The sequence below is a fragment of the Rhineura floridana genome, chromosome 21, assembly GCF_030035675.1.
Source record: "Rhineura floridana isolate rRhiFlo1 chromosome 21, rRhiFlo1.hap2, whole genome shotgun sequence".
NCBI classification, from domain to species: domain Eukaryota; kingdom Metazoa; phylum Chordata; class Lepidosauria; order Squamata; family Rhineuridae; genus Rhineura; species Rhineura floridana.
Window position 1 is genome coordinate 10609113 of NC_084500.1, and position 24719 is coordinate 10633831.

Here is a 24719-nt window from a genome sequence, read left to right on the forward strand (position 1 = left end):
CAGCCCAGTCCTTTGGGTGCCTCCTGAAAACTTTTCTATGCTGCCAAGCTTTTGCAGGCAATTCAGAAAATATCTTTCTGTAATAGTTGATGATCTCTGATTTTAAATTTTTACATTTGCTTTAGTTGTATATGCTATGATCATTGTAAAGGATCTGGTGGTGTTTTTTTTAAAACAAATAGCGGGGATATGCAGACATTTTTAGAAATAGATAAAAAGGTCAGAGCCATGCATTGAAAGCACATGATGCCCCCCCCCCAAGAATCCTGGGAACTGTAGCATACCCTTCACAGAAACAAACTGCAGCTCCCTGGATTCTCTGGGGAAGCCATGCGCTTTAAATGTATACCCCTGCTGCTTGCCTTGAGAGCCCGTGTGGTGTAGTGGTTAAGGTGTTGGACTAGGACCTTGGGAGACCAGGGTTCAAATCCCCACACAGCCATGAAGCTCACTGGGTGACTTTGGGCCAGTCACTGCCTCTCAGCCTCCGAGGAAACCACCTCTGGAAACCGCTTACCATGAAAACCCTGTTCACAGGGTCGCCACAAGTTGGGATCGACTTGAAGGCAGTCCAACAGGCTACTTGCCTTACTGGGGGGAGGGGGAGACTACTGATTGGGTCATTTCTCTCCACTGCTGCTTCCCAGTATTAGTCTAGGCCTAGAATGGCAACTCTGTGACCTTCCAGAAGTTGCAGGCCTGCAGCTGCCATCATCCCTGACTGTTGGAACTCAGTATGATTTCTGGGGGTTCGGGGTTTCACCCTCTCTGTGCCTCCCACAAATTATGCAAAAGGAGCCCCCAAACATCCTGCCACTGGAGCTCCTTGGCACAGCCAATACCAGTGGCAGAATTTGGCTCATGAAAGAAAGTGGCTTGTGCCCCATGCTAGCCCTCCTCAAGGCAGACCCATTTAAATTAATGGAGATGACATAAGAACTTAAGAAGAGCCTGCTGGATCAGGCCAGTGGCCCATCTAGTCCAGCATCCTGTTCTCACAGTGGCCAACCAGGTGCCTGGGGGAAGCCCACAAGCAGGACCCGAGTGCAAGAACACTCTTCCCTCCTGAGGCTTCCAGCAACTGGTTTTCAGAAGCATGCTGCATCTGACTAGGGTGGCAGAGCACAGCCATCACAGCTAGTAGCCATTGATAGCCCTGTCCTCCATGAATTTGTCTAATCTTCTTTTAAAGCCGGCCAAGCTGGTGGCCATTACTGCATCTTGTGGGAGCAAATTCCATAGTTTAACTATGCGCTGAGTAAAGAAGTACTTCCTTTTGTCTGTCCTGAATCTTCCAACATTCAGCTTCTTTGAATGTCCACAAGTTCTAGTATTATGAGAGAGGGAGAAGAACTTTTCTCTATCCACTTTCTCAATGCCATGCATAATTTTATACACTTCTATCATGTCTCCTCTGACCCGCCTTTTCTGTAAATTAAAAAGCCCCAAATGCTGCAACCTTTCCTCATAAGGGAGTCGCTTCATCCCTTGATCATTCTGGTTGCCCTCTTCTGAACCTTTTCCAACTCTATAATATTCTTTTTGAGATGAGGCGACCAGAACTGTACACAGTATTCCAAATGCGGCCGCACCATAGATTTATACAACGGCATTATGATATCGGCTGTTTTATTTTCAATACCTTTCCTAATTATCCCTAGCATGGAATTTGCCTTTTTCACAGCTGCCGCACACTGGGTTGATATTTTCATTGTGCTGTCCACTACAACCCCGAGGTCTCCTGGTCAGTCACTGCCAGTTCAGACCCCATAAGTGTGTATGTGAAATTAAGATTTTTTGCTCCAATATGCATAGTTTTACACTTGTTTATATTGAATTGCATCTGCCATTTTTCCGCCCATTCACTCAGTTTGGAGAGGTCTTTTTGGAGCTCTTCGCAATCCCTTTTTGTTTTAATAACCCTGAACAATTTAGTGTCGTCAGCAAACTTGGCCACTTCACTGCTCACTCCTAACTCTAGGTCATTAATGAACAAGTTGAAAAGTACAGGTCCCAATACCGATCCTTGAGGGACTCCACTTTCTACAGTCCTCCATTGGGAGAACTGTCCATTTATTCCTACTCTCTGCTTTCTGCTTCTTAATCAATTCCTTATCCACAAGAGGACCTCTCCTCTTATTCCATGACTGCTAAGCTTCCTCAGAAGTCTTTGGTGAGGTACCTTGTCAAAAGCTTTTTGAAAGTCTAAGTGCACTATGTCCACTGGTTCACCTCTATCTATATGCTTGTTGACATTCTCAAAGAATTGTGATAGTTTACTGAGACAGGACTTTCCCTTGCAGAAGCCATGCTGGCTCTGCTTCAGCAAGGCTTGTTCTTCTGTGTGCTTAGTTAATCTAGCTTTAATAATACTTTCAGTATTTCCAGTTTTCCAGGGACAGAAGTTAAGCTAACTGGCCTGTAATTTCCGGGATCCCCCCTGGATCCCTTTTTGAAGATTGGCATTACATTTGCCACTTTCCAGTCGTCAGGCACGGAGGAGGACCCGAGGGCCAAGTTACATATTTTAGTTAGCAGATCAGCAATTTCACATTTGAGTTCTTTGAGAACTCTCGGGTGGATGCCATCCGGGCCCGGTGATTTGTCAGTTTTTGTATTGTCCATTAAGCCTAGAACTTCCTCTCTCGTTACCACTATTTGTCTCAGTTCCTCAGAATCCCTTCCTGCAAATGTTAGTTCAGGTTCAGGTATCTGCCTTATATCTTCCACTGTGAAGACAGATGCAAAAAATTCATTTAGCTTCTCTGCAATCTCCTTATTGTTCTTTAGTAAACTTTTGATTCCCTTATCATCCAAGGGTCCAATCGCCTCCCTAGATGGTCTCCTGCTTTGAATGTATTTATAGAATTTTTTGTTTTTGTTTTTTATGTTCTTAGCAATGTGCTCCTCAAATTCTTTTTTAGCATCCCTTATTGTCTTCTTGCATTTCTTTTGCCAGAGTTTGTGTTCCTTTTTATTTTCTTCATTCGGACAAGACTTCCATTTTCTGAAGGAAGACTTTTTGCCTCTAAGAGCTTCCTTGACTTTGCTCGTTAACCATGCTGGCATCTTCTTGGCTCTAGCGGTAACTTTTCTGATCTGCGGTATGCACTCCAGTTGAGCTTCTAATACAGTGTTTTTAAACAACTTCCAAGCATTTTCGAGTGATGTGACCCTCTGTTTTCCAGCTTTCTGGGTCTGTTGATTTCACTGGGCCTACTCTGAGTGAAACTTGGCTGGATGCGACCCAGCATCTTTTTTTAAAAGTTATTTTAACCTCCTGCTGAAAAAAGAACAAACGTTGGGGTCCAGAAACTTTTCTGAAGCAATTTAATGGGCTCCGCTTTGGAATCCCAGCAGAAATCTCCACAGGATTGTCGTTGGTGCTATTTTTAATATTGTAGCATTGCCTCTTCCCCCCTCCCATTTCATTTGCTGAGAGGAGGCTTTTCTCTCTGTCCTCTCCACCCCCACCCCGCGCACACAATTGTGGCACCAGTCATTCAGGCCGTGGTAGCAAAAGGGAAATTGAGCAACAGCGGCCTAGGTGCAGTCCTGCAGTTGAGAGGTGCAGCTACCACAGCAACAGCCAAGTCTCCTGGTAGGTGTGTGGTTGCTATAGCAACCCAATCCCGTGAGGGAGTGTGCCTCCTGGTGTATGTTTTCTGTTTGTTTGGTTTTTTTAAAACTAAAAATTGCCGCTGTACTTGAAACAGATGCATGGTAGGATTTCCCCGCCCACCTGTGAAATGCTACCTTTAGCAAACAACTGATGTGTTTCGCGTCTCTGCAGCCTGATGAAGAGTTCTGGAGAACTCGAAAGCTTGCTCCCACGTTTGTGACAAAGTGGCTTAATAATGGTATTGCCCTATTACGTATTTTGGATTATTATTTTTGCAGCTGATGAACCAGCAAGGCTGCCTCCCCCCCCCCTTTTTTTTTTTTTTTTTGCAGATCAGCAAACCCTCTAGCAGTCTTCAATATTCCTTCAGGGGTTATTCAGGAGAGTGTGCCTCACTCCTTTCCTGCTGACACAGGTTAAAACAGGAGTATATTCCCCATTTGTCTCCTTTTAAAGAAGGTTGTTTTCAGCCTCACTTCTTCACTGAGGTGGTAAACCCATGTCAAGACTTTGCAGTTCATACTATTGCTTGAGACTCATGCTGAGATTCAGTGCTTGTTCATGCAATATAAATTTCCTGCAGGTAGAAAACTAAGCTTTGACAAGGGCTCCTAACTAATTTAGGAACATACCAGGTTCAGTGGATCGGAGCATGTATTTCTCGTTGGTTTTTACATTTCAGTTCACAACAAATGGGCAGTGCCAACTCTTTTATGACACTCCAAAATGTGTGTTCAAAGTGGCTTTCAACACTTATTCTCATGGTGGGTAGTGTATGCTCAAACTTCGAGCCACACTGAGGTTGTTTATCTGCCTCATTCATGTGGTGGGCATTTCTGTGTGTGGTTTTCCAGGTGTAGGGGTGAAACTCATGGCCACTTCTGAATTGCAGTCGGTGGCCACCGGTAAATCCTGAAGGGGTTTGCATGGAATCCTGCCGAACTGTTGTGGCCCCAGATATTATTAGACTGCAGCTCCCATCATCCCTGATCATTGACTAAGCTGGCTGTGGATGATGGGAGTTGTACTCCATCAACATCTGGGGACCCAACATTGAAGAACACTGGGCTTGATGACCTTCAAGGTCCTTTCCTTCCCATTCTAAAATCCTATGATTCTGTGTCAAGAGTGGGGAGCCTTTGGCTCGCCAGATGTTGCTGAACTACAACTCACAACAGCCGCAGCAAGCACGGCCAACGGACAGGGATGGTGGGGATTGTAATTCAGCAACATCTGGAGGGCCAAAGATTCCCCACACCTGTTTCTGTGGACTCTTATGATCTACAGTTTTTCAGGGTAAACACACACACACACACACACACACACACACTTTATTTATTTATTTATTTATTTTATTTATTAAATTTCTATACCGCCCCATAGCCGAAGCTCTCTGGGCGGTGCACAACATTCAAACATAAAAATACAATAGGTCACATATAAACAAATTTACAACTTTTTAAAAAACTTCACAATTATAAAATACCCAGCCTTATTTGAAAAGACTAGGCATGTTTAGCCTTGAGAATGGAAGACTCTTCCAGAATGGGCAGAAAAATGGCAAATGCAATTCAATATAAACAAGTGTAAAATTATGCATATTGGAGCAAAAAATCTGAATTTCACATATACGCTCTTGGGGTCTGAACTGGCGGTGACCGACCAGGAGAGAGACCTCGGGGTTGTAGTGGACAGCACAATGAAAATGTCGACCCAGTGTGCGGCAGCTGTGAAAAAGGCAAATTCCATGCTAGCGATAATTAGGAAAGGTATTGAAAATAAAACAGCCGATATCATAATGCCATTGTATAAATCTATGGTGCGGCCGCATTTGGAATACTGTGTACAGTTCTGGTCGCCTCATCTCAAAAAGGATATTATAGAGTTGGAAAAGGTTCAGAAGAGGGCAACCAGAATGATCAAGGGGATGGAGCGACTCCCTTGCGAGGAAAGGTTACAGCATTTGGGGCTTTTTAGTTTAGAGAAAAGGCGGGTCAGAGGAGACATGATAGAAGTGTATAAAATTATGCATGGCATTGAGAAAGTGGATAGAGAAAAGTTCTTCTCCCTCTCTCATAATACTAGAACTCGTGGACATTCAAAGAAGCTGAATGTTGGAAGATTCAGGACAGACAAAAGGAAGTACTTCTTTACTCAGCGCATAGTTAAACTATGGAATTTGCTCCCACAAGATGCAGTAATGGCCACCAGCTTGGCCGGCTTTAAAAGAAGATTAGACAAATTCATGGAGGACAGGGCTATCAATGGCTACTAGCCATGATGGCTGTGCTCTGCCACCCTAGTCAGAGGCAGCATGCTTCTGAAAACCAGTTGCCGGAAGCCTCAGGAGGGGAGAGTGTTCTTGCACTCGGGTGCTGCTTGCGGGCTTCCCCCAGGCACCTGGTTGGCCACTGTGAGAACAGGATGCTGGACTAGATGGGCCACTGGCCTGATCCAGCAGGCTCTTATTATGTTCTTATGTTCTTATGACTCTAGGGAGATATGATAGCTCTCTTCAAGAACTTGAAAGGTTGCCACACAGAGGAGGGCCGGGATCGCTTCTCGATTGTCCCAGAGTGCAGGACACGGAATAATGGGCTCAAGTTGCAGGGAGCCAGATTTCGACTGGACATCAGGAAGCACTTCCTAAACGTTAGAGCGGTACAACAGGGGAACCAATGACCGAGGGATGTGGTGGGCTCTCCAACACTGGAGGCATTCAAGAGGCAGCTGGACAGCCACTTGTCAGGGATGCTTTAAGTTAGATTCCTGCATTGAGCAGGGAGGTTGGACTCAATGGCCTTATAGGCCCCTAGGCCCCTTCCAATTCTACCGTTCTGTGATTCTGCATTTCTAAGACAAAGTAACTAAATAGCTCCTACTCTGCTTGCATTTTGTATTTTGCTTCAAAATAACAACATGGGTGTGACTCACCTAAGGTAATGCTATGGGCAGTCAGTAAGCTGCTTCTCCTGCCTGGACGGTCCTTACTTCTGTGTATTGTGGTTTTTTATTTTTATTTTTAAATCACTTGTTCTGTCACTTGAGGTGAGAAGGGAGCTTTGCGGATGAAAAATGTTATTTACAGTTGATGCAGTAACTGTTGGGATCTCTGCATAATGATGCTTGTTCTGCGGAGTGAAGGCTTTGGGTTGTTGCATAAAATGTCTGGGCCACTTTTTGCTTGGCAACACAGAAAAATATTGTGCATTAGAAAGGGGGGAAATCACAAAACAGAGGCCTCTAATCCTGAACTGAAAGTAGAGTTTCAACCTGCATAACAGGTTTATATCACGTGTGTACAGTTTCGGTTTATCTAATATATTTTGGATCTGTACATGGATCTAATATTGTGAAGCCTATACATAGAAAGCAATTCTTTAAAGTTTTTGACAGAGCATATCTTGATAGACAAACACTGAACATGGTTACCTGTGAAATGGGCAGATTTACTCAATTTATCCTGTATCTATATATTTATTGTAACACTACTTCTGAGTAGAGCTGCATAGGATTGAGAATTCTGATCTGAGATAGTCACAGTGAAATTGAAGCAGGGCAGCCTTTGCTCTGATTAGTTAATCTGGGACACTTTGGCCCCGCCCATCATTGGCTCTGGCTGTGCCCACTGCCTGCAGGTAGCCTTGACAGAGGAGTAAAAAAAAGGTTTCTAGCCCCTGGTGTATGCACAGGTCTGCGTGTGTACACAGACGCTGGGAAACATCCCAAAGAATGGCCCACAATCACAAGCCATTCCTGATAGCCTGGGATTTCCTTTGGCTCAGGTGTGAGGGAGCTCTTAGTAAAGAGCCAGCTGGTGGGCCCCCTCTTACGTCGGTGGGGGCTGGTGGTGAGGAGGAGCAAATGGCTGACATCCCACCTCTTGGCCACCGGCAATCCTGCTTGGCCCCTTTCTTTTGTTCTTCCTCCAGAGATTTCACGGGAGGCTGCCTGTAGACTTTCAAGTCTCTCTCCTCATATTCATGAGGACTAGAACCTTTTTTTTGAAAGAGAGAAAGCTGAGGCTCTCAACATGCTGTTTTCTGCTCTAAATAACACATTGTGTACCTTTGGGGTTTTTTTTGTTAGTGTTTGTTGTTGTTGGTTTTGGCATGCATGCTCACACAATTACATATAGCAAGAAAAATCCAGCAATAATGATTGGCATGTGTAAAGAATTCAGTTGCCAGGCACTTCCCACCCACGCAAAGAGCCAGGTGGAGAAGGGCCCAGGTTCCGTCCCTGGTATCTTTAGGTAGGCCTGGGAGAGACACCTGCCTGAAACCCTGGAGAGCCTCTGCCAGTCAGTGTAGACAGTATTGAGCTAGGTGGACCACCGGTCTGGCTGCCTTATCATACGTGCACAGGTGCCAGCCACACTCTGATCGGTGGAGCCACCCCGTTCAGTTTACACCCAGTGCCCCATATGCTGCAGAGTATTATGGGCAATTGAAAAGCAACCTCTGCTTCTCACAATGCCAGAATTTTTATTTTTACTTCTTTATCAGTGACTGGGCAATTTTCAGCCTTGGGTCCCGCCAGGGCCCGAGCACCTGCCCGAAGGTGCCGGGTGCAGGTGCCAGGTCTGCTCAGAAACCCTGATGGCTCATAGTCATTGAGAGTGTCTGTGTGGTCTGCAGTTCCCTGGCCCTATTGCAAATATCCACCCCCCCCCATTTCAGCCCGGGTTTCAAGCTGCTTCCTGGAGTGCTGCTTTTAAAAAGTGGCCCCTTTCGGAGGGATGATTCAGAAGACATTTAAACCACCTCAAAATGTTACACCTGTAATACCCACGAAAAGTGGCATTACTGGCCCAGGAGACCCCTATATCCACAGCGGTCAGGGACCAGGGATGTCACTGTGGCTGGATTGCTCTACCTCCCTCCACTTTTCCTGCCTTTTGACCCATTTTCTATAATAGAAATCAGAGAGAGAGAGAGAGAGAGAAAAGGTTTAAGCCTCTGATAAAGAGTTTGCAAGGCACTTGTACCAGGATAAGGATTAAGAGTCTGCCCAGACGAGGAGGGGGAGAATCTCTCAGCTATTCCATGGCTCGCTTCCGGGGGAAGCGGGAGGGGGTCCGCATCTGACTTGAACCGTTGTTTTTCCTTGGACAGAGCTATGAAAGGGGGGGGGCTTCCTTAGTTCAGCAGCTCTGAGCTGCAGACCTGGCTCAGGCGTCCCACGTACGTGTTTGCCGTGTGCAGCATTTTCTTTTGGGGACTCCTCGGGTCAGCCAAGCCGGAAGGAAGCATTGGCAGGGCGCCCTGTTCAGTTGAATGTTGGGACCCTTGTGCATGCATGCGACGTGCATGATGTCCCACTGAGCTATGGTTCCTCCCCCCCCCCCCAGGCCCAGGGTTCAATCCCAGCTAAGAAAAGATTTTTAGTAGCGGGTGATTTTCTGCCTTGGATCTTGGCGAGCTGCTGCCAGTCAATATAGAATCATAGAATAGTAGAGTTGGAAGGGACCTATAAGGCCATCAAGTCCAACCCCCTGTGCAATGCAGGAATCCAAATCAAAGCATATAGGGCAGGGGCAGGGAACTTTTACTGCTCAAGGAGTGCATTCCTCTCTGGTCAACCTTCTGGGGGCCACGTGCCTGTGGTGGTGGTGGGAGCGGGGCAAAAGTGGGTGGAGCAATGGATATAAATTTTGCCTTTGTAGAGTAGGGTAGTTTCTACACACATCCCTCAATATCTTCCATCCAGACAAGCATTGTCAGAGTTTAAGGCCAAGCAAACACAATCGGAGCCAGCAGGCCTAGGGAGACGGGGTGTGGCTTGGGAAGAGTTCCAAGGGGCCTTGAGGGCCGCATTTGGCCCCCAGACCTTAGGTTCCCTGCCCCTGGAGTAGACAATATGGACCCATGGACTGACTTGATATGAGGAAGCTTCAAGTGTTCATACAATGTGTTGATAGGGGATAGTTGTCCATGCACTGGTAACCTCCAGGCTGGATTACTGTAATGCGCTCTGTGTGGGGCTACCCTTGAGGTTGGTCTGGAAGCTGCACCTGATGCAAAATGCGGGGGTGAGATTGCTCACTGGGGCAGGGTATCGCCAACATGATACCCCGCTGCTGAAAGAATTGTACTGGCTGCCCATTAGCTACTGGGCTAAGTTCAAGGTTCTAGTTTTGGTGTATAAAGCCCTATACAGCTTGGGACCAGGATACCTGAAAGACCGTCTTATCCCTTATATACCCAGTCGATCAGGTGAGGGCCTCCTGCAGATACTGTCTTATCAGGAGGTCTGTTCTGCACAACATAGGAAACTGGACCTTTAGTGTAGTGGTGTCTACCCTTTGGAGTTCATACTTTATGCAAAAACAAGACCAGAAGCAGACTGCAGTACAGATCATGAACTGATCATACCGAAAATCAGAGTAAAGCTAAAGAAGAACAACAAAGCACTCATAATGCCAAAATACAATTTAAATAACATCCCAGAAGAATATAAAGATCAAATAAGGAACAGGTTTGAGGCTTTAAACATAGTTGACAGAGAACCAGAAGAACTATGGACTGAAGTCAGGGACATGATCAGGGAAGAATGCAAAAAGACAATACCTCTTGTTAAAAAGAGAGAAAGACCTCAATGGATGACTGAAGAAACTCTTAAAATGGTTAAAGAGAGAAGGAAAGCAAAAGTAAAAGGAGATAGAAACACTGTCAGAACCCTAAATGCAACTATACAATGACTAGTACGTAGGGACAAAGAAAACTATTACAATAGTTATTGTATAGAAATAGAGGACAACAAAATGGGAAGAACAAGAGCCCTATTCCAAAAGATTAGAGAAATGAAAGGGAAATTTAAACCACGAGTAGGGATGTTGAATAATCAACAGGGGAACACACCGACTGACCGAGATGAAATAAAAGGAAGATGGAAGCAATACACTGAAGAACTCTATAAAAGGGATGACAGATTCATTCATGGAGGAACCATACGATGAAGAACCAGAAATTTTAGAATGTGAGGTGAAAGCTGCTCTTAAAATTCTTGGAATAAACAAATCACCAGGAATAGATGGCATACCAATAGAGTTGCTACAAGCTACTGAGACTGAATCTGTCCAAATTTTGACAAAAATTTGTCAAGAAATATGGAAAGCTAAACAATGGCCCACAGACTGGAAGCGTTCAATATATATCCCACTTCCAAAGAAAGGGGATCCCAGAGAATGCAGTAATTACTGAACTATTGCCTTAATACTCCATGCAAGTAAAGTAATGCTCAAGATTCTACAACAAAGGCTCTTACCATATATGGAGCGAGAAATGCCAGACGTCCAAGCTGGATTTAGAACGGGAAGAGGCACCAGAGATCATATCGCAAACATACGTTGGATAATGGAACGGACCAAGGAATTTCAGAAGAAAATCACCCTGTGCTTTATAGACTACAGCAAAGCCTTTGACTGTGTAGATCATCAAAAACTATGGAATGCTTTAAAAGAAATGGGGGTGCCACAGCATCTGATTGTCCTGATATGCAACGTATACTCTGGACAAGAGGCTACTAAGGACAGAATATGGAGAAACCGATTGGTTCCCCATCGGAGACAGGGTTGTATTTTATCACCCTATTTGTTTAATCTGTACGCAGAACGTATCATACGGAAAGCGGGATTGGACCAAGATGAAGGAGGTGTGAAAACTGGAGGGAGAAACATCAATAATTTAAGATATGCAGACGATACCATCCTCTTAGCAGAAACCAGGAATGATTTGAAACGAATGCTGATGAAAGTTAAAGAGCAAAGCACAAAAGCAGGACTACAGCTGAACGTCAAGAAGACTAAAGTAATGACAACAGAAGATTTATGTAACTTTACAGTTGACAATGAGGACGTTGAACTTGTAAAGGATTATCAATACCTCGGCACAGTCATTAACCAAAATGGAGACAATAGTCAAGAAATCAGAAGAAGGCTAGGACTGGGTAGGGCAGCTATGAGGGAACTAGAAAAGGTCCTCAAATGCAAAGATGTATCACTGAACACCAAAGTCAGGATCATTCAGACCATGGTATTCCCAATCTCTATGTATGGATGTGAAAGTTGGTCAGTGAAAAAGGCGGATAAGAGAAAAATCAACTCATTTGAAATGTGGTGCTGGAGGAGAGCTTTGCGCATACCATGGACTGTGAAAAAGACAAATAATTGGGTGTTAGAACAAATTAAACCAGAACTGTCACTAGAAGCTAAAATGCTGAAACTGAGGTTATCATACTTTGGACACATCATGAGAAGACATGATTCACTAGAAAAGACAATAATGCTTGGAAAAGCAGAATGGAGTAGAAAAAGAGGAAGACCAAACAAGAGATGGATTTATTCCATAAAGGAAGCAACAGACCTGAACTTACAAGATCTGAACAGGGTGGTTCATGACAGATGCTCTTGGAGGTCACTGATTCAGAGGGTCGCCATAAGTCGTAGTCGACTTGGAGGCACATAACAACAACAATAAAAAAATATTAGAGAGGTGCCATCTCTGTTATATTTTCGACGCCTGCTGAAGACTTTCAATAAGCCTTTTAAATTGAGACCTTATCCCATTCTGCATCTGTGTTGGAATTGCTTTTTAATATGTTCTTAAACCTTTTCTTTTTTAAAAAAGATGTTTTTAAAGCTTTTTTAAAAATGTTTTTAAAGATGCTTTGTTTTGATATATTTTAAAGTCTGTTTTTATGAAGTTTTAAAGTTTTTTGTGCTTTTGTTTGCCACCCTAGGCTCCTACTGGGAGGAAGGGAGGGATGTAAATCAAATAATAAATAAATAAAATAAAATAGTGGAGTCTCTCTTTTAAAGAAACAAAAAAATATTTATCACTCCTTATGGTTTATTTCTATGCTGCCTTTTAGCCAAAAGGCCCTCCAAGGTGGCTTGCAGAGAATACATGCAAATTCAAAATACAAGTTGGAAAAGAACAATACAATTTACAAAGAAATTCAGACAACAAAGTCTTGATATTTTAAAGACGCAACCTCAACTAAAAGCCAAACATATTCATCTTCCTGGCAAAGACCAGTCCTCAGAAAGATGTCAGAAAGAGCAATGTAGGAGGAAAAACGTGCCCCTTGAGGATCCTGGGACAGTCTCACCCCTGCAGCATCTTTCTCAAGAGAAGTCCAGGATGTGGCTTGCATGATGTGGCCTGTTTTTCCCCTTGCAACAGCCTTGTGAGGTGGGCTAGGCAGAGAGAGCGAGAATGCTGCCAGAAACCACTCACCAAGCTTCGTCGCTATGTGGGCATTTGAAAGTTTCCTCATCTCCAAGACAATTTTTGTGGCCAAATTATGGGACTGGCTTTCCCATGGGGGCACATAGGGCACCTGGAGATGGGGGGCATGGACTTCAGAGAGGGATAGGGTCCTGAAGCAAAGAGATAGCTTTCTTTCTCCACCAGCCCAAACATGGGTGGGGTTAGATGTCCTGTGACATGCTAGTAAATAAACCCACGAATGTTACTAGCCTGCAAAATGTTTTACTAGCTTGCTATAAGGGCTGGCAATGGAAGGATTGGGGGGGCACTCATATCTGTTGCTGGGTGTGGAAAGGGGGACTTCCCTTTGTCCCAGAGTGCAGGACATGGAATAATGGACTCAAGTTACAGGAAGCCAGACTCAAGTGAGCATCAGGAAAAATGTCCTAAGAGTGGTATGACAACGGAGCCTATGACCTAGGGAGGTGGTGGGCCGTTCAACACTGGAGGCATTACAGAGGCAGCTGGACAGCCACCTGTCGGGGATGTTTTAAGCTGGATTTCTGCATGGAGCAGGGGGCTGGACTCGATGGCCTTATAGGCCCCTTCCAACTCTTTTATGATTCTCTCATCTGGCACTCACCTGCATGGGAACCAGTCTAGTGTTTAAATATGAGACAGCCCCTATGACAGAGGACCTTTACTGGTCCATGCTGGATTTGTGACTTGGGTGGGTGGGGCTGCACCATGTGCAGTGCTTTGCAAGGCCCAACAATAATCTGATTGCCAGGGCTTGCATAACCCAATGATAATGATGAAATTTATATCCCACCTTTCCTCCAAGAAGTTCAAGGTGGCATACACAGTTCTCCTCCTCCCGATGTTATCCTCACAACAACCCTGTGAGGTAGGTTAGGCTGAGAGACAGTGGACTGACCCAGGGTCGCCCAGTGAGCTTCATGTCTGAGTGGTGGGTTTTGAACCCTGGTTTTCCAAGGCCCAGGCCAGCACTCTAATTACTACACCGAGCTGACTGTTGATTTCAAACTGTGCAGGCAAATATGGCTCCTCTGGTGCCCAGAGTCAGTCCCCTGTGCCTGATTCGATGCTGCCAATGATTGACTCTCATCTCATCTCAAAAAGGATATTATAGAGTTGGAAAAAGTTCAGAAGAGGGCAACCAGAATGATCAAGGGGATGGAGCGACTTCCTTATGAGGAAAGGTTGCAGCATTTGGGGCTTTTTAGTTTAGAGAAAAGGTGGGTCAGAGGAGACATGATAGAAGTGTATAAAATTATGCATGGCATTGAGAAAGTGGATAGAGAAAAGTTCTTCTCCCTCTCTCATAATACTAGAACTTGTGGACATTCAAAGAAGCTGAATGTTGGAAGATTCAGGACAGACAAAAGGAAGTACTTCTTTACTCAGCGCATAGTTAAACTATGGAATTTGCTCCCATAAGACGCAGTAATGGCCACCAGCTTGGATGGCTTTAAAAGAAGATTAGACAAATTCATGGGGGACAGGGCTATCAATGGCTACTAGCATGATGGCTGTGCTCTGCCACCCTAGTCAGAGGCAGCATGCTTCTGGAAACCAGTTGCCGGAAGCCTCAGGAGGGGAGAGTGTTCTTGCACTCGGGTCCTGCTTGCGGGCTTCCCCCAGGCACCTGGTTGGCCACTGTGAGAACAGGATGCTGGACTAAAAAGCCCCAAATGCTGCAACCCTTCCTCATAAGGAAGTCGCTCCATCCTTGATCATTCTGGTTGCCCTCTTCTGAACCTTTTCCAACTCTATAATATCCTTTTTGAGATGAGAGTCAATCATTGGCAGCATCGAATCAGGCACGGGGGACTGACTCTGGGCACCAGAGGAGCCATATTTGCCTGCACAGTTTGAAATCAACAGTCAGCTCGGTGTAGTAATTAGAGTGCTGGCCTGGGCCTTGGAAAACCAGGGTCTTATGTCTGTGAAGTATTTCTTGTTTTGGGGCAGGGGTGGGGTCAAAGTGTTTGCGTTCCGCTAGCAGGGCATTGCGAAGCTTGTCCATAATAAATGTCCCGCTCTCAGGCAGGGAGAATCTCTGCCCTTTGCACCGGCTGTGAAATAAATGGGCAGGCTGGAAGCTGATGCGGAGAAATGGCAGGAGGTCACTTTGTTTTTCCCAGGCGGAGGGGAGAGGCTGAAATGGCTGGCACAGTTCAGCCAGAGAGGAGGCCTTCCTCCAGGCGTTTGCCCCAGAGCCCCATGGGAATGCATGAAACTGGGCAGGCGCTCTTCGCCCCAGCTGCTGGGAGTGCGTTTAGTACACAGGCCCAAGGGATCTGGGCTGCCTGTCTTTTGAGGCACATTCAGGAAGGCTGGCGATTACAGCTGGTCTTCCCCCTGCTTGCATTTTCTTCATCTCCAGGCGCTGTCACGGATCTATTTTTCCCCCCAGTTGCTTCCCCTGTTGCCTTTTCCTTCTGTCTCTTTTCCAAATGCATGTTGTGACGCTTCCCTTGCGAGGGTTTTTTGGTGTGTAAAGATCAGTGCACAGGCCTGTGGTTTAGGTCTTAGGTGTGGACGTGTGTCTTTTTAAACTGCTTCCAAGGGGTAAGGCCTTGCTCCCCAGCACATGGAAGCGTATAACAACTTACCCTGCAGTGGCCACTTAAGATGTTCCTGTGTGGTGGCACCTGCCGCATAGAGACCTGGGTATGCATAGGCCACATCGCACATTGCCACCTCCTCACAACCCCTTAGGACCCTGCTTGGGGAACCCGATGCTGCTAGACTACAGCTCCCACCATCTCTGACTATTGGCCACGCTTGCTGGGCATGATGGGAGTTCGAGTCCAGCAACCACTGGCAGGCCACTGGCTCCCCATGCCTTAGAAGTTCCGGAGATGCAGAGAGAACAACTCTTGGGTTCATCCTCCTTGTGCAAAACCAGCCCATTATTCAGTACAGCAACCCAGAGCATGGGTTCCAGTTTGGTCCACAGGGCAGAAACCATGCCCACCTGTCAATCACATGATGTCACCTCGACAGAGGCTGTAAGGAGAGGGTGCCTTGCTGGCGGTATTTAAGCAGAAGTTGGACAGCCATCTGCCAGCAAAGCTGTTGTCTCACCCTGCGTTTGTGGATTCTGCACTGAGGCTGGACTAGATGCCCTCTTAGATTCCTTCCAACCCTACGATTCTGTGAAACCCTGGAGAGCCCCTGCCAGTACAAGGCAGTATGGAGTTAGGTGGGCCAATGGCCTGACTATGCGCAAGGAAGCTTCCCATGATCCTAGGATGCTGTTAACACTTTTTCTTTTTGTGGGGGAGTGTTTCTGTGGTCAAGTAATGCGTGTAAATCTGCTTTGGTCTCATCAGATATGGAGGGTCCAGGCTGCAGCAGAGAGGCTCAAATGCTTGTTTGCTTTCCCACCTCCTCCCCTCCCCTCTCCAGGACGGTTCTGCAATATAAATGTGTCCCCTCCCTCTGGAGCTGCCGTTTAGACCGCAGTGGCAGAGGAGCAGAGTTGGGTCACGTGCGACTGGCGGTCTGATCTCATCCTTTTTTGAGTGGCTAGGCCAGCAGTGCCCCCCTCCGCTCCCCCTCCATTGCCATTCTTAAGACACAAGAAGAGATGATGCCTCTTAGATCAGGGCTGAGAACGCTGGTTGCCTTCCAGGCATTAAGTACATAAGAGGAGCCTGGCTGGTGGATCAGGCCAGTGGCCCATCTAGTTGAGCATCCTGAGCGCAAATGCTGTCTCCCCTCCTGCGGTGTCTAGCAACTGGCATTCGGAAGCCTGCTGCCTCCGACCGTGGAGGCAGAGCGTAGCCATCATGGCTAGTAGCCTCATCCTGCATGTGTTTCTCTAACCCTCTTTTCAAGCCATCCAAGCTAGTGGCCATCGCTGTTTCTCTCGTGGGAGCGAATTCCATAGTTTAATGATGCCCTGTGTGAAAAAGGGCTTCCTTTTGTCTGTCCTGAATTTTCCAGCATCCACCTTCATGGGGTTAGCCCAAGTTGTTCCAGTGTTACAAGAGAGAGCGAAGAACGTTCCTCTGCCCGCTTTCTCTGTGCCATGCATAATGTTATCCTTTTCTGTCATTTTGAGAGCCAGTGTGGTGTAGTGGTTAAGGTGTTGGACCACAACCTAGGAGACCCGGGTTCAAATCCCCACACAGCCATGAAGCTTACTGGGTGACCTTGGGCCAGTCACTGCCTCTCAGCCTCAGTGGAAGGCAATGGTAAACCCCCTCTGAATACCGCCTACCATGAAAACTGTATTCATAGGGTTGCCATAAGTCGGAATCAACTTGAAGGCAGTCCATTTCCATTTTTTTCCCCTATCATGTCGCCTCTTCCTCAGCTGACTGTTGCCGGTATTTCAGTGCTGGGTGCGGTGGAATGGTGAGCTCTGCCTTCATCTTTGCACTCCAGCTCCTGTTCACCTGTGGCAGAGGTGGAGGAATCTGTGGCCCTCCAGGTATTGCTGGACTACAACTCCCACAGTCTCTGATCATTGGTGAGGTTGGCTGGAGCTGATGGGAGTTGGAATCCAACAAAGTCTGGAGGGCCCGAGGTTCCCCACCCCAGACCTATCGGCCACCAGGACATTGCTTAAATGCAAAGCTGGATGAGGTGATCCAGTTGCAGGTTTATTTTTGCTGTTTGCTGTTCAAGCCGAGTTCCTTTCTGTATCCAAGCTCCAACATCGTGAATTGGCTCTAGGGATTGGTCCAGACGTGTGTGTGTGTGTGCGCGCGCGCACAGAGAAACCGCATGCAATGTGAATGGCCTGATGTGACAGTTGTGCTTTAGTGTCACTTGCTAGTTGCATTTATATCCCGCCTTTTCTCCAAGAAGTTCAAGGTGGGGTGTGGAGTGCGCCCCCTTCCCATTGTAGCCTCTCTGGCCAAGGCTTAAAACACTTGCCCCAATAAGTCCCTCATCTATGTGCAGGGTCTTTCTTTTTTACAATGGAGGGAGCCAGAGCTTGGAAAAGTTACTTTTTTGAACTACAACTCCCATCAGCCCAATCCAGTGGCCGTGCTGGCTGGGGCTGATGGGAGCTGTAGTTCAAAAAAGTAACTTTTCCAGGCTCTGGCGAGGGACATTTATTGTAAATGATGTCAGTATCTTTGTTTTGTTGTCATTTGTGGATATTTTGTCAACATGATAATATGTGAATTGGATCCATGAATTTTGCCAGTTGTTTATTTTTAGTTAATTTTGAATTCTGACAGTGTTTTCTGATACATTTTGTCATTTCTAGGGTTGTAAACCACCTTGAGTACAATAATGTAGAAACAATATTGTTGAAAAGCGTATACAAATGAAAAATGAAATTTTACGCTCACAACAACCCTGTGAGGTAGGTTAGGCTGAGAGACAGTGATTGGCCCAAGGTCAGCCTTTGAGCTATATGGCTGAGTGGGGAATTGAACCCTGGTCTCCCAGGTCCTCGTCCTGCGCTCTAACCACTGTGCCACACCCACTCTCGCTCTTGCATCTGGCTCTTGCAACTGTTGCAACGGGTGTGTTCCAAGAAGCTGACTGTGCCTCCTTGGTGCATGTTCACCACACGTGTGATAACGATTTATGTATGCAGAACCTCATTTTTAATTTATTTTATTTATTTATTTATTATTTGATTTATATCCCGCCCTTCCTCCCAGCAGGAGCCCATCTTACGCCTGCTTTTCTGTACAGACATGCGGGCGTGTTTGAAATGTAAAAAGCGTATTTTTTCCTCTTTCTGTTGTGATGCATTTTTATTAGTAGTACAGTAGGGCCCCGCTTTACAACGTTCTGCTAATACAGCGGTTGTCAATTGCAGAAAGGCCCTGCTCCTGTGGTGCTTGTTCCACTTTTACGGCGTTTTTTGGCTGTCAGGAGCCATTTTGGTCAATGTTAGTCAATGTGTTCCGCTTTACAGCGGTTTTCACTTTACAGCGGGGGTCCGGAACTTAACCCGCTGTATGAGTGGGGCCCTACTGTAGTTGGTTTTGCTATTATATGGTGCCATCAGTGGTCATAGTGCTTTTACAGAGTGCGAGGCAAGGGCCATAGCTCTGTGGTAAAAGCCTCTGCTTTGTGCGCAGAAAGCCCCAAATTCAGTCCCCAGCATCTCTAGGTGGGGCTGGGAAGGACCCCTCTCTGTAACCCTGGAGAGCCTCTGCCTGTCAGTGTAGACAGTACTGAGCTAGATAGGCCAGTGGTCCGGCTCGGTATTAGGCCGCTTCCTGTGTTTCTGTCCCAAGAGGCTGACAGTCTGAAAAGGAGAAGCCACAAACGAAGGCCAGACAAAGTTGAACAGGGACCCCATGTGCGCCTTATGTTAGGTTTGGATACGGGCTTTGCTGTGGGAGGGCATTTTCTGAGGCTGCATCCACACCAGACATTTATCCCACTTTAAACAGTCATGGCTTCCCCCAAAAAACCCTGGGAAATGTAGTTTGTGAAGGGTGCTGAGCGTTATTAGGAGACTCCTGTTACGCTGACGGAGCTCTAATGACCCGAGGGGTTTAACAGTCAGCCCCTTTTCCCAAGGAATTCTGGGAACTGGAGCTCTGTGGGGAGAGTAGCGGCCTTCTAACAACTCTGAGCACAGCTTCACAACTACACTTCCCAGGATTCTTTGGGGGAAGCCGGGACTGTTTAAAGTGGAATAAACGTGTGGTGTGGATGTGAGTGAAATTTTCCCATATCCCTCAGCTGCCGCTAGGGTTGCAGTCCAAAGACGTTTCCAGCCAGCAACAGCGCTTTATCCCCCCAAAGGGGAAGTTAGTGGGGAAGATAAGCTGAGTGTAAAATTGGGGAAGCGGTAGAACGTCGGTCAGGTTTGGGGGAGACGCCCTATTTGAAACCTTGGAGAGCTGCTGGCCATCGGCGTAGACAGTACTGAGCGAGATGGGAGCAGCGGGGTCTGATCCAGGATAAGGCAGCTTCCCACGTCCCTAAATTTTGCTGTTTTACCTGTTTTTTCTAAAACAACAACAACAAAAACGAGTGGTTCTGCCTTTGTGGCTCAAGAATCGGGGCATCTCCTTTTGTATCTGCTTTTATGAGAAGGGTGAGGTTTTTTAAACAGCGTTGCTCCTCTTCGCAGACTTTAAAGCGCAAGGAGAAAGAGTACGAGCATGAAATGGAGAGGCTGGCGAGGGAGAAGATTGCCACGCAGCAACGGCTGGCAGATCTGAAGAATGAACTGAGCCAGTGGATGGATATCTTGGAAATTGACCGGATTATCAGACAGACGGTTCAGCCAGAGGACGATCAAGCGTCTACCTCGACTGCCTCAGGTGCGTCTGATACACATTTGAGGGGAGCCTGGCGGTGTGATTGGTTCATTTCAAACTGTCTTTTTTGGGTGGGGGGTTACGGACGTGTACTCAATGCAATTCAAATACATTGTGTGTATCCTATGAGAGCACTTTTGTGCAAGAATGTTTGCTTGCAGAGATGCACTCTGTTTTGTAGGCTTTGTTCTGAAGCCCACACCAGGTGCAACTCACCATTGCATACAGCAGGAGTGGGGAAGCCTCAAGCCCAGGGGCCGAATGTGGCCTCCTGTGCCTCTGGCCCTTGGAACTCTCCCCAAGCTCTCCCTAACTGGCCCTCCTCCACACCCTGGAGAGAGGTGTGTGTGTGTGTGTGTGTGTAGAAACTAGTCTACCATACAAATGTAAAATGTACACTCATCCCCCCCCACTGGCATGTGGCCCTCAGAAGGTTGCCCAGGACGGAATGTGGCCCCTGAGCCGAAAAAGCGTCCCCGCTCCTTGTATGCAGGGAACACTGCACATGTCAGAACAAACATTTTCTGAGTTTTGAATCTCTTTCCTCCAGGAAAAACCCCTCCAGTGGCCTCCCCAACTGCTCTTCCATCATTAATTGTCATTTCATCAGAAACCCAAACCAGAGTGCAAATGTCTGACATGGCAATCCCCACCACTCAAAAACAAACAAACAAGAATAATTTTTATAATGGTTTTAATGTTGAGCATGTCCGACACTTGACGGAATGCTGAGCAAGATGTTGTCAAGCAATTGACCTTTGAGGACTAGAAACCTTGCTTTTAAAAAAACCCAAGAAGTTAAAATAGGATACTAAATTGTAATATTTCAACTTGTGCATTAGGAAATTGTTATTCCCATTTCACAGATTGGAGAGTGGTGTTTGCTGTATATTTTCTGACCCTGCCACTTTTGGGGGGTGTACCTACAGTCACGCTGCACTTCCCTTGCACATCAGATTTTTTTTTAAAAAAGGGATTGCTTTAACATGTTAAGGCCCTGGTGTCACCCTCTATATCAGCCTTTCCCAACCAGTGTGCCTCCAGATGTTGTTGGACCACAATTCCCATCTTTCCTGACCATTGGCAATGCTGGCTGAGGCTGATGGGAGTTGTGGTCCAACAACACCTGGAGGCACACTGGTTGGGAAAGGCTGCTCTATATAAAGATGCTCCATAAACCTGAGACAAATGCTGAGATTTTTTCCTGCATGGCCTTGATCACTGAAATTCTGATGCATGGAAAACATGGCTATTATGGCTGTTCTAGGCCTCACTCTCATCTAAGGTGGCTTACCTGGGTCTGGGCTGTACCTTTCAGGCTGCAGATAGGGGCTCCCATGATAGTAATGTGCCTCCCTACAAACACATTCCTTGGATGTAGAAAACTAGCACATCAGGGAGAAAGTTAGGCCAGAATATTTTCCCTCTAAGAACATAAGACAAATCACAGAATGGTAGCGTTGGAAGGAGCCTAGCCTGTAAGGCTATTGAGTCCAACCCTCAATGCAGGTATCCAACTTAAAGCATCCCCGACAAGCGGCTGTCCAGCTACCTCTTGAATGCCTTCAGTGTTGGAGAGCCGACCACCTCGCTAAGTACTTAGCTCCATTGTCATACCGCTCTAACAGTTAGGAAGTTTTTCCTGATGCTAAGCTGAAATCTCACTTCCTGCAACTTGAGCCCATTATTCCGTGTCCTGCACTCTGGGACGATCAAGAAGAGATCCCAGCCCTCCTCTGTGTGACAACTTTTCAAGTACGTGAAGAGCGCTATCATATCTCCCCTCAGTCTTCTCTTCCAAGGCTAAACATGCCCAGTTCTTTCAGATAAGGCATGTTTGTGTTTACCCTGAAAAGCTGTGGAGCATAAGAGCAGGCTAGTAGCCCATCTAGTCCAGCCTCCTCTTCTCACAGTGGCCAACCAGATGCCCTTGGGAATCCCACAAGCAGGATCTGAGCGCAAGAGCATTCTCCCCTCCTGTAGTTTTCAGCAACTGGTATTCAAAAGCAACCTGCTTCCAACCGTGGAAGCAGAGCATAGCCATCATGGCTAGTAGCCTTCGATACCGTTATCCTCCATGAATTTGTCTAATTAGTCATCCAAGTTGGTGTCTGTCACTGCCTCCCCTGGGAGCAAGTTCCATATTTCCTGATATGCTAGCTTTCTATGGCCAAGAATTCAATAATAGCAATTATCATTGTCAATCTGAAGTGGCATAGCCAGATGCATATTTATCCTTGCAGGACTCATGCTATTCCTGTGAATATAATGTGTTTGGACTCTTTTTAATACTGTATTTAAAATTTCTGTATGATTATTTGCCTTCAAATACAAAATACAATAAAATACAAAATGCAATAAAAACGGCTTAAAAAGAGTTTAAAAAACAACACAGAAAATCCATTGAAAATGATACAGAGGAGACATCCATGGCAGAGATTCCTTCATCCAACTGGGTGGATGCCAGGAAGCAAGGGTGTAGGTCGCCTGGGGTCTCGGGGGGTCTTTTTTTGGGAACAGGGTCTCAGCAGGTTCCTTATGTCTCCAGTGTCCTAGGAGCCAATCAGCATGAAAAGAGAGTGTGTTAGCCATTGAGAAGAGTCTTCTCACATGCTTCCTTGTCCTTTCCTACTGACACAGTGAAAGGAGGTGAACGAGCCACCGAGAAGATTCTTCTCAGTCAATATACTCCCTTTTCATGCTGATTGGCTCCTAGGGACATTTGTTGTTGTGGGAGAAGGCACACCTGGGAAGGACTGAGGAGTGTGGAGACAGCAGCGAGCAAGCCAGCGAGTGCATGGGCATGGCTGTGAGGGGGCGTAGCATGACTACCATGAAGGGACCCTGCACTTCTGGCTTTGCCACTACACTTCTGCCAGGAAGTGACTGTCTTTAACTTTTGGACATGAGGGAATCCTGTCAGTGTATACATGTTCTGTTGACCAGAGGTTACATCTTTTCACCTTTTGTCCTCCCCACAGAGGGTGAAGACAACATGGACGAGGATATGGAAGACAACCGGCCGGTGAATTCGTTGCCGAAGCTCTCCCAACGCCAGCACCCCGAGCTCTTGAAAGCGGTCCCTCCCATCACTGCCGCCCACCACCCCTCTGTTTTGCCTCTCACGCAGAAACATGCCCTGCCCCACGCACAGGCCCCCCTGCAGCCCCAGGCGCTGGTCCAGCCCCAGGCGATTGTTCCCGCGCAGACTCACCTGGTGGCGGCCTCCACTGTGCAATCGACTGTTATCGCGCACACGGCGACCACCCATGCCTCCGTGATTCAGACTGTCAACCACGTCCTTCAGGGGCCGCCCCCGGCCAAGCACATCACCCACATCGCCCCCTCCACCTCCAGCCCGGTCCAGCTGACGACCGCCGCGCAGCCTATTGGCCACATCACCGTCCACCCGGCCGCCCTCAACCACGTCACCCAACTGGGGCAGCAGCTCCCCATTTACCCGCAGCCTGTAGCTGTCAGCCAGCCCGTGGTCAGCCACATCGCTCGCACCATTTCTCACCAGCAAGTGAACGGGACGGCCGGCCTAGGCCAGCCGGCGGTCATGGCCAAGCCCCCCGTCGGGACTCAGGTGGTCCACCACCCGCAGCTGGTCGGGCAGACGGTCTTGAACCCCGTCACCATGGTTACCATGCCTTCGTTTCCAGTGAGCACCTTAAAGCTGGCTTGAGAACCGCCGTGAAATTGGCTGGCCAAAACTCCGTACATTCCAGACGCGTCCCTGTTCTCACGTTGAGGGGGAGAGAAAGAGGGTCTGCTAAGAGAATTGGGCAACAGGTTGGGGGGAGGGAGACGGGGAAATACAACAAAAGACACCCAGACCCCGGTTCTTTTCTTCTTCCTTTCAGCCCCCTTTTCCTTTTTTCTGTTTTATCTTAAGCAACCTGGTAATTGAAAAAAATCAGGCCCTGCTGCTGCACTTGAATCTCCCTAATCAGAGAAAACTTTTAATGATCTGTCCTTCATAGTGATTATTAATTTCTCCCCCCACTTTTCCCATGTAATCAATGAAATATGACTATAATAACGTCCTTAAGATTTATTAATTTTTCCTTCCCCATCGCCCCCCCTTTTTCGGATGTGTTGCTTCTTTGTAGGTTTTTTTTAAAGGCTGATCTCTTTATGGAGACTTTGCATAGATTAAGAAGAAGAAAGAGAAATCATAGATATATATATATATATATTATATTTATATATATATCTACCTGCCTATAGCTACATATATATATAAATATTGTTATCAGTGATGGCCATCAAGAGGCCGATTCTTTTTTGCAGGAATATTAGACACGACGTTAACAAAAATTCTTTTCCTTTTGGAGACAGAAGACAGAGTATCCTTTTTAACATAAGCATCTTTCAAAGACAGATGGTTTGGTGGACCAGGGTAAAACCATATTTAAAAACAAAACATGTTATGGTATATTTTTCCCCCCTTTTGGTATATTTGCATTTCAGTCAACCATCAATAATCACTGTGACTTGTTACTGGCATTTTAAGGAAACCCTCTGTCTAATAAAAAGGAAAAAAAAACTACACACAACTGGATTTTTGTTGTTGTAATTCCTAAATCGTCTCAC

General features: G+C 46.5%; 1 protein-coding gene across 2 annotated transcripts in view; it reads left to right on the plus strand.

The window, feature by feature from the left end:
* Positions 1-24696, plus strand: part of MNT (MAX network transcriptional repressor) — a 73117-nt gene extending 48421 nt beyond the window's left edge. For both annotated transcript variants that reach the window (XM_061605108.1, XM_061605109.1), the window contains 2 exons: positions 19931-20123; positions 23102-24696. In XM_061605108.1, the coding sequence (XP_061461092.1) occupies positions 19931-20123; positions 23102-23808 (900 nt within the window). In that variant the 3' untranslated portion in view covers positions 23809-24696. The remainder of the gene's footprint in view (positions 1-19930; positions 20124-23101) is intronic.
* Positions 24697-24719: the final 23 nt, after the last annotated feature.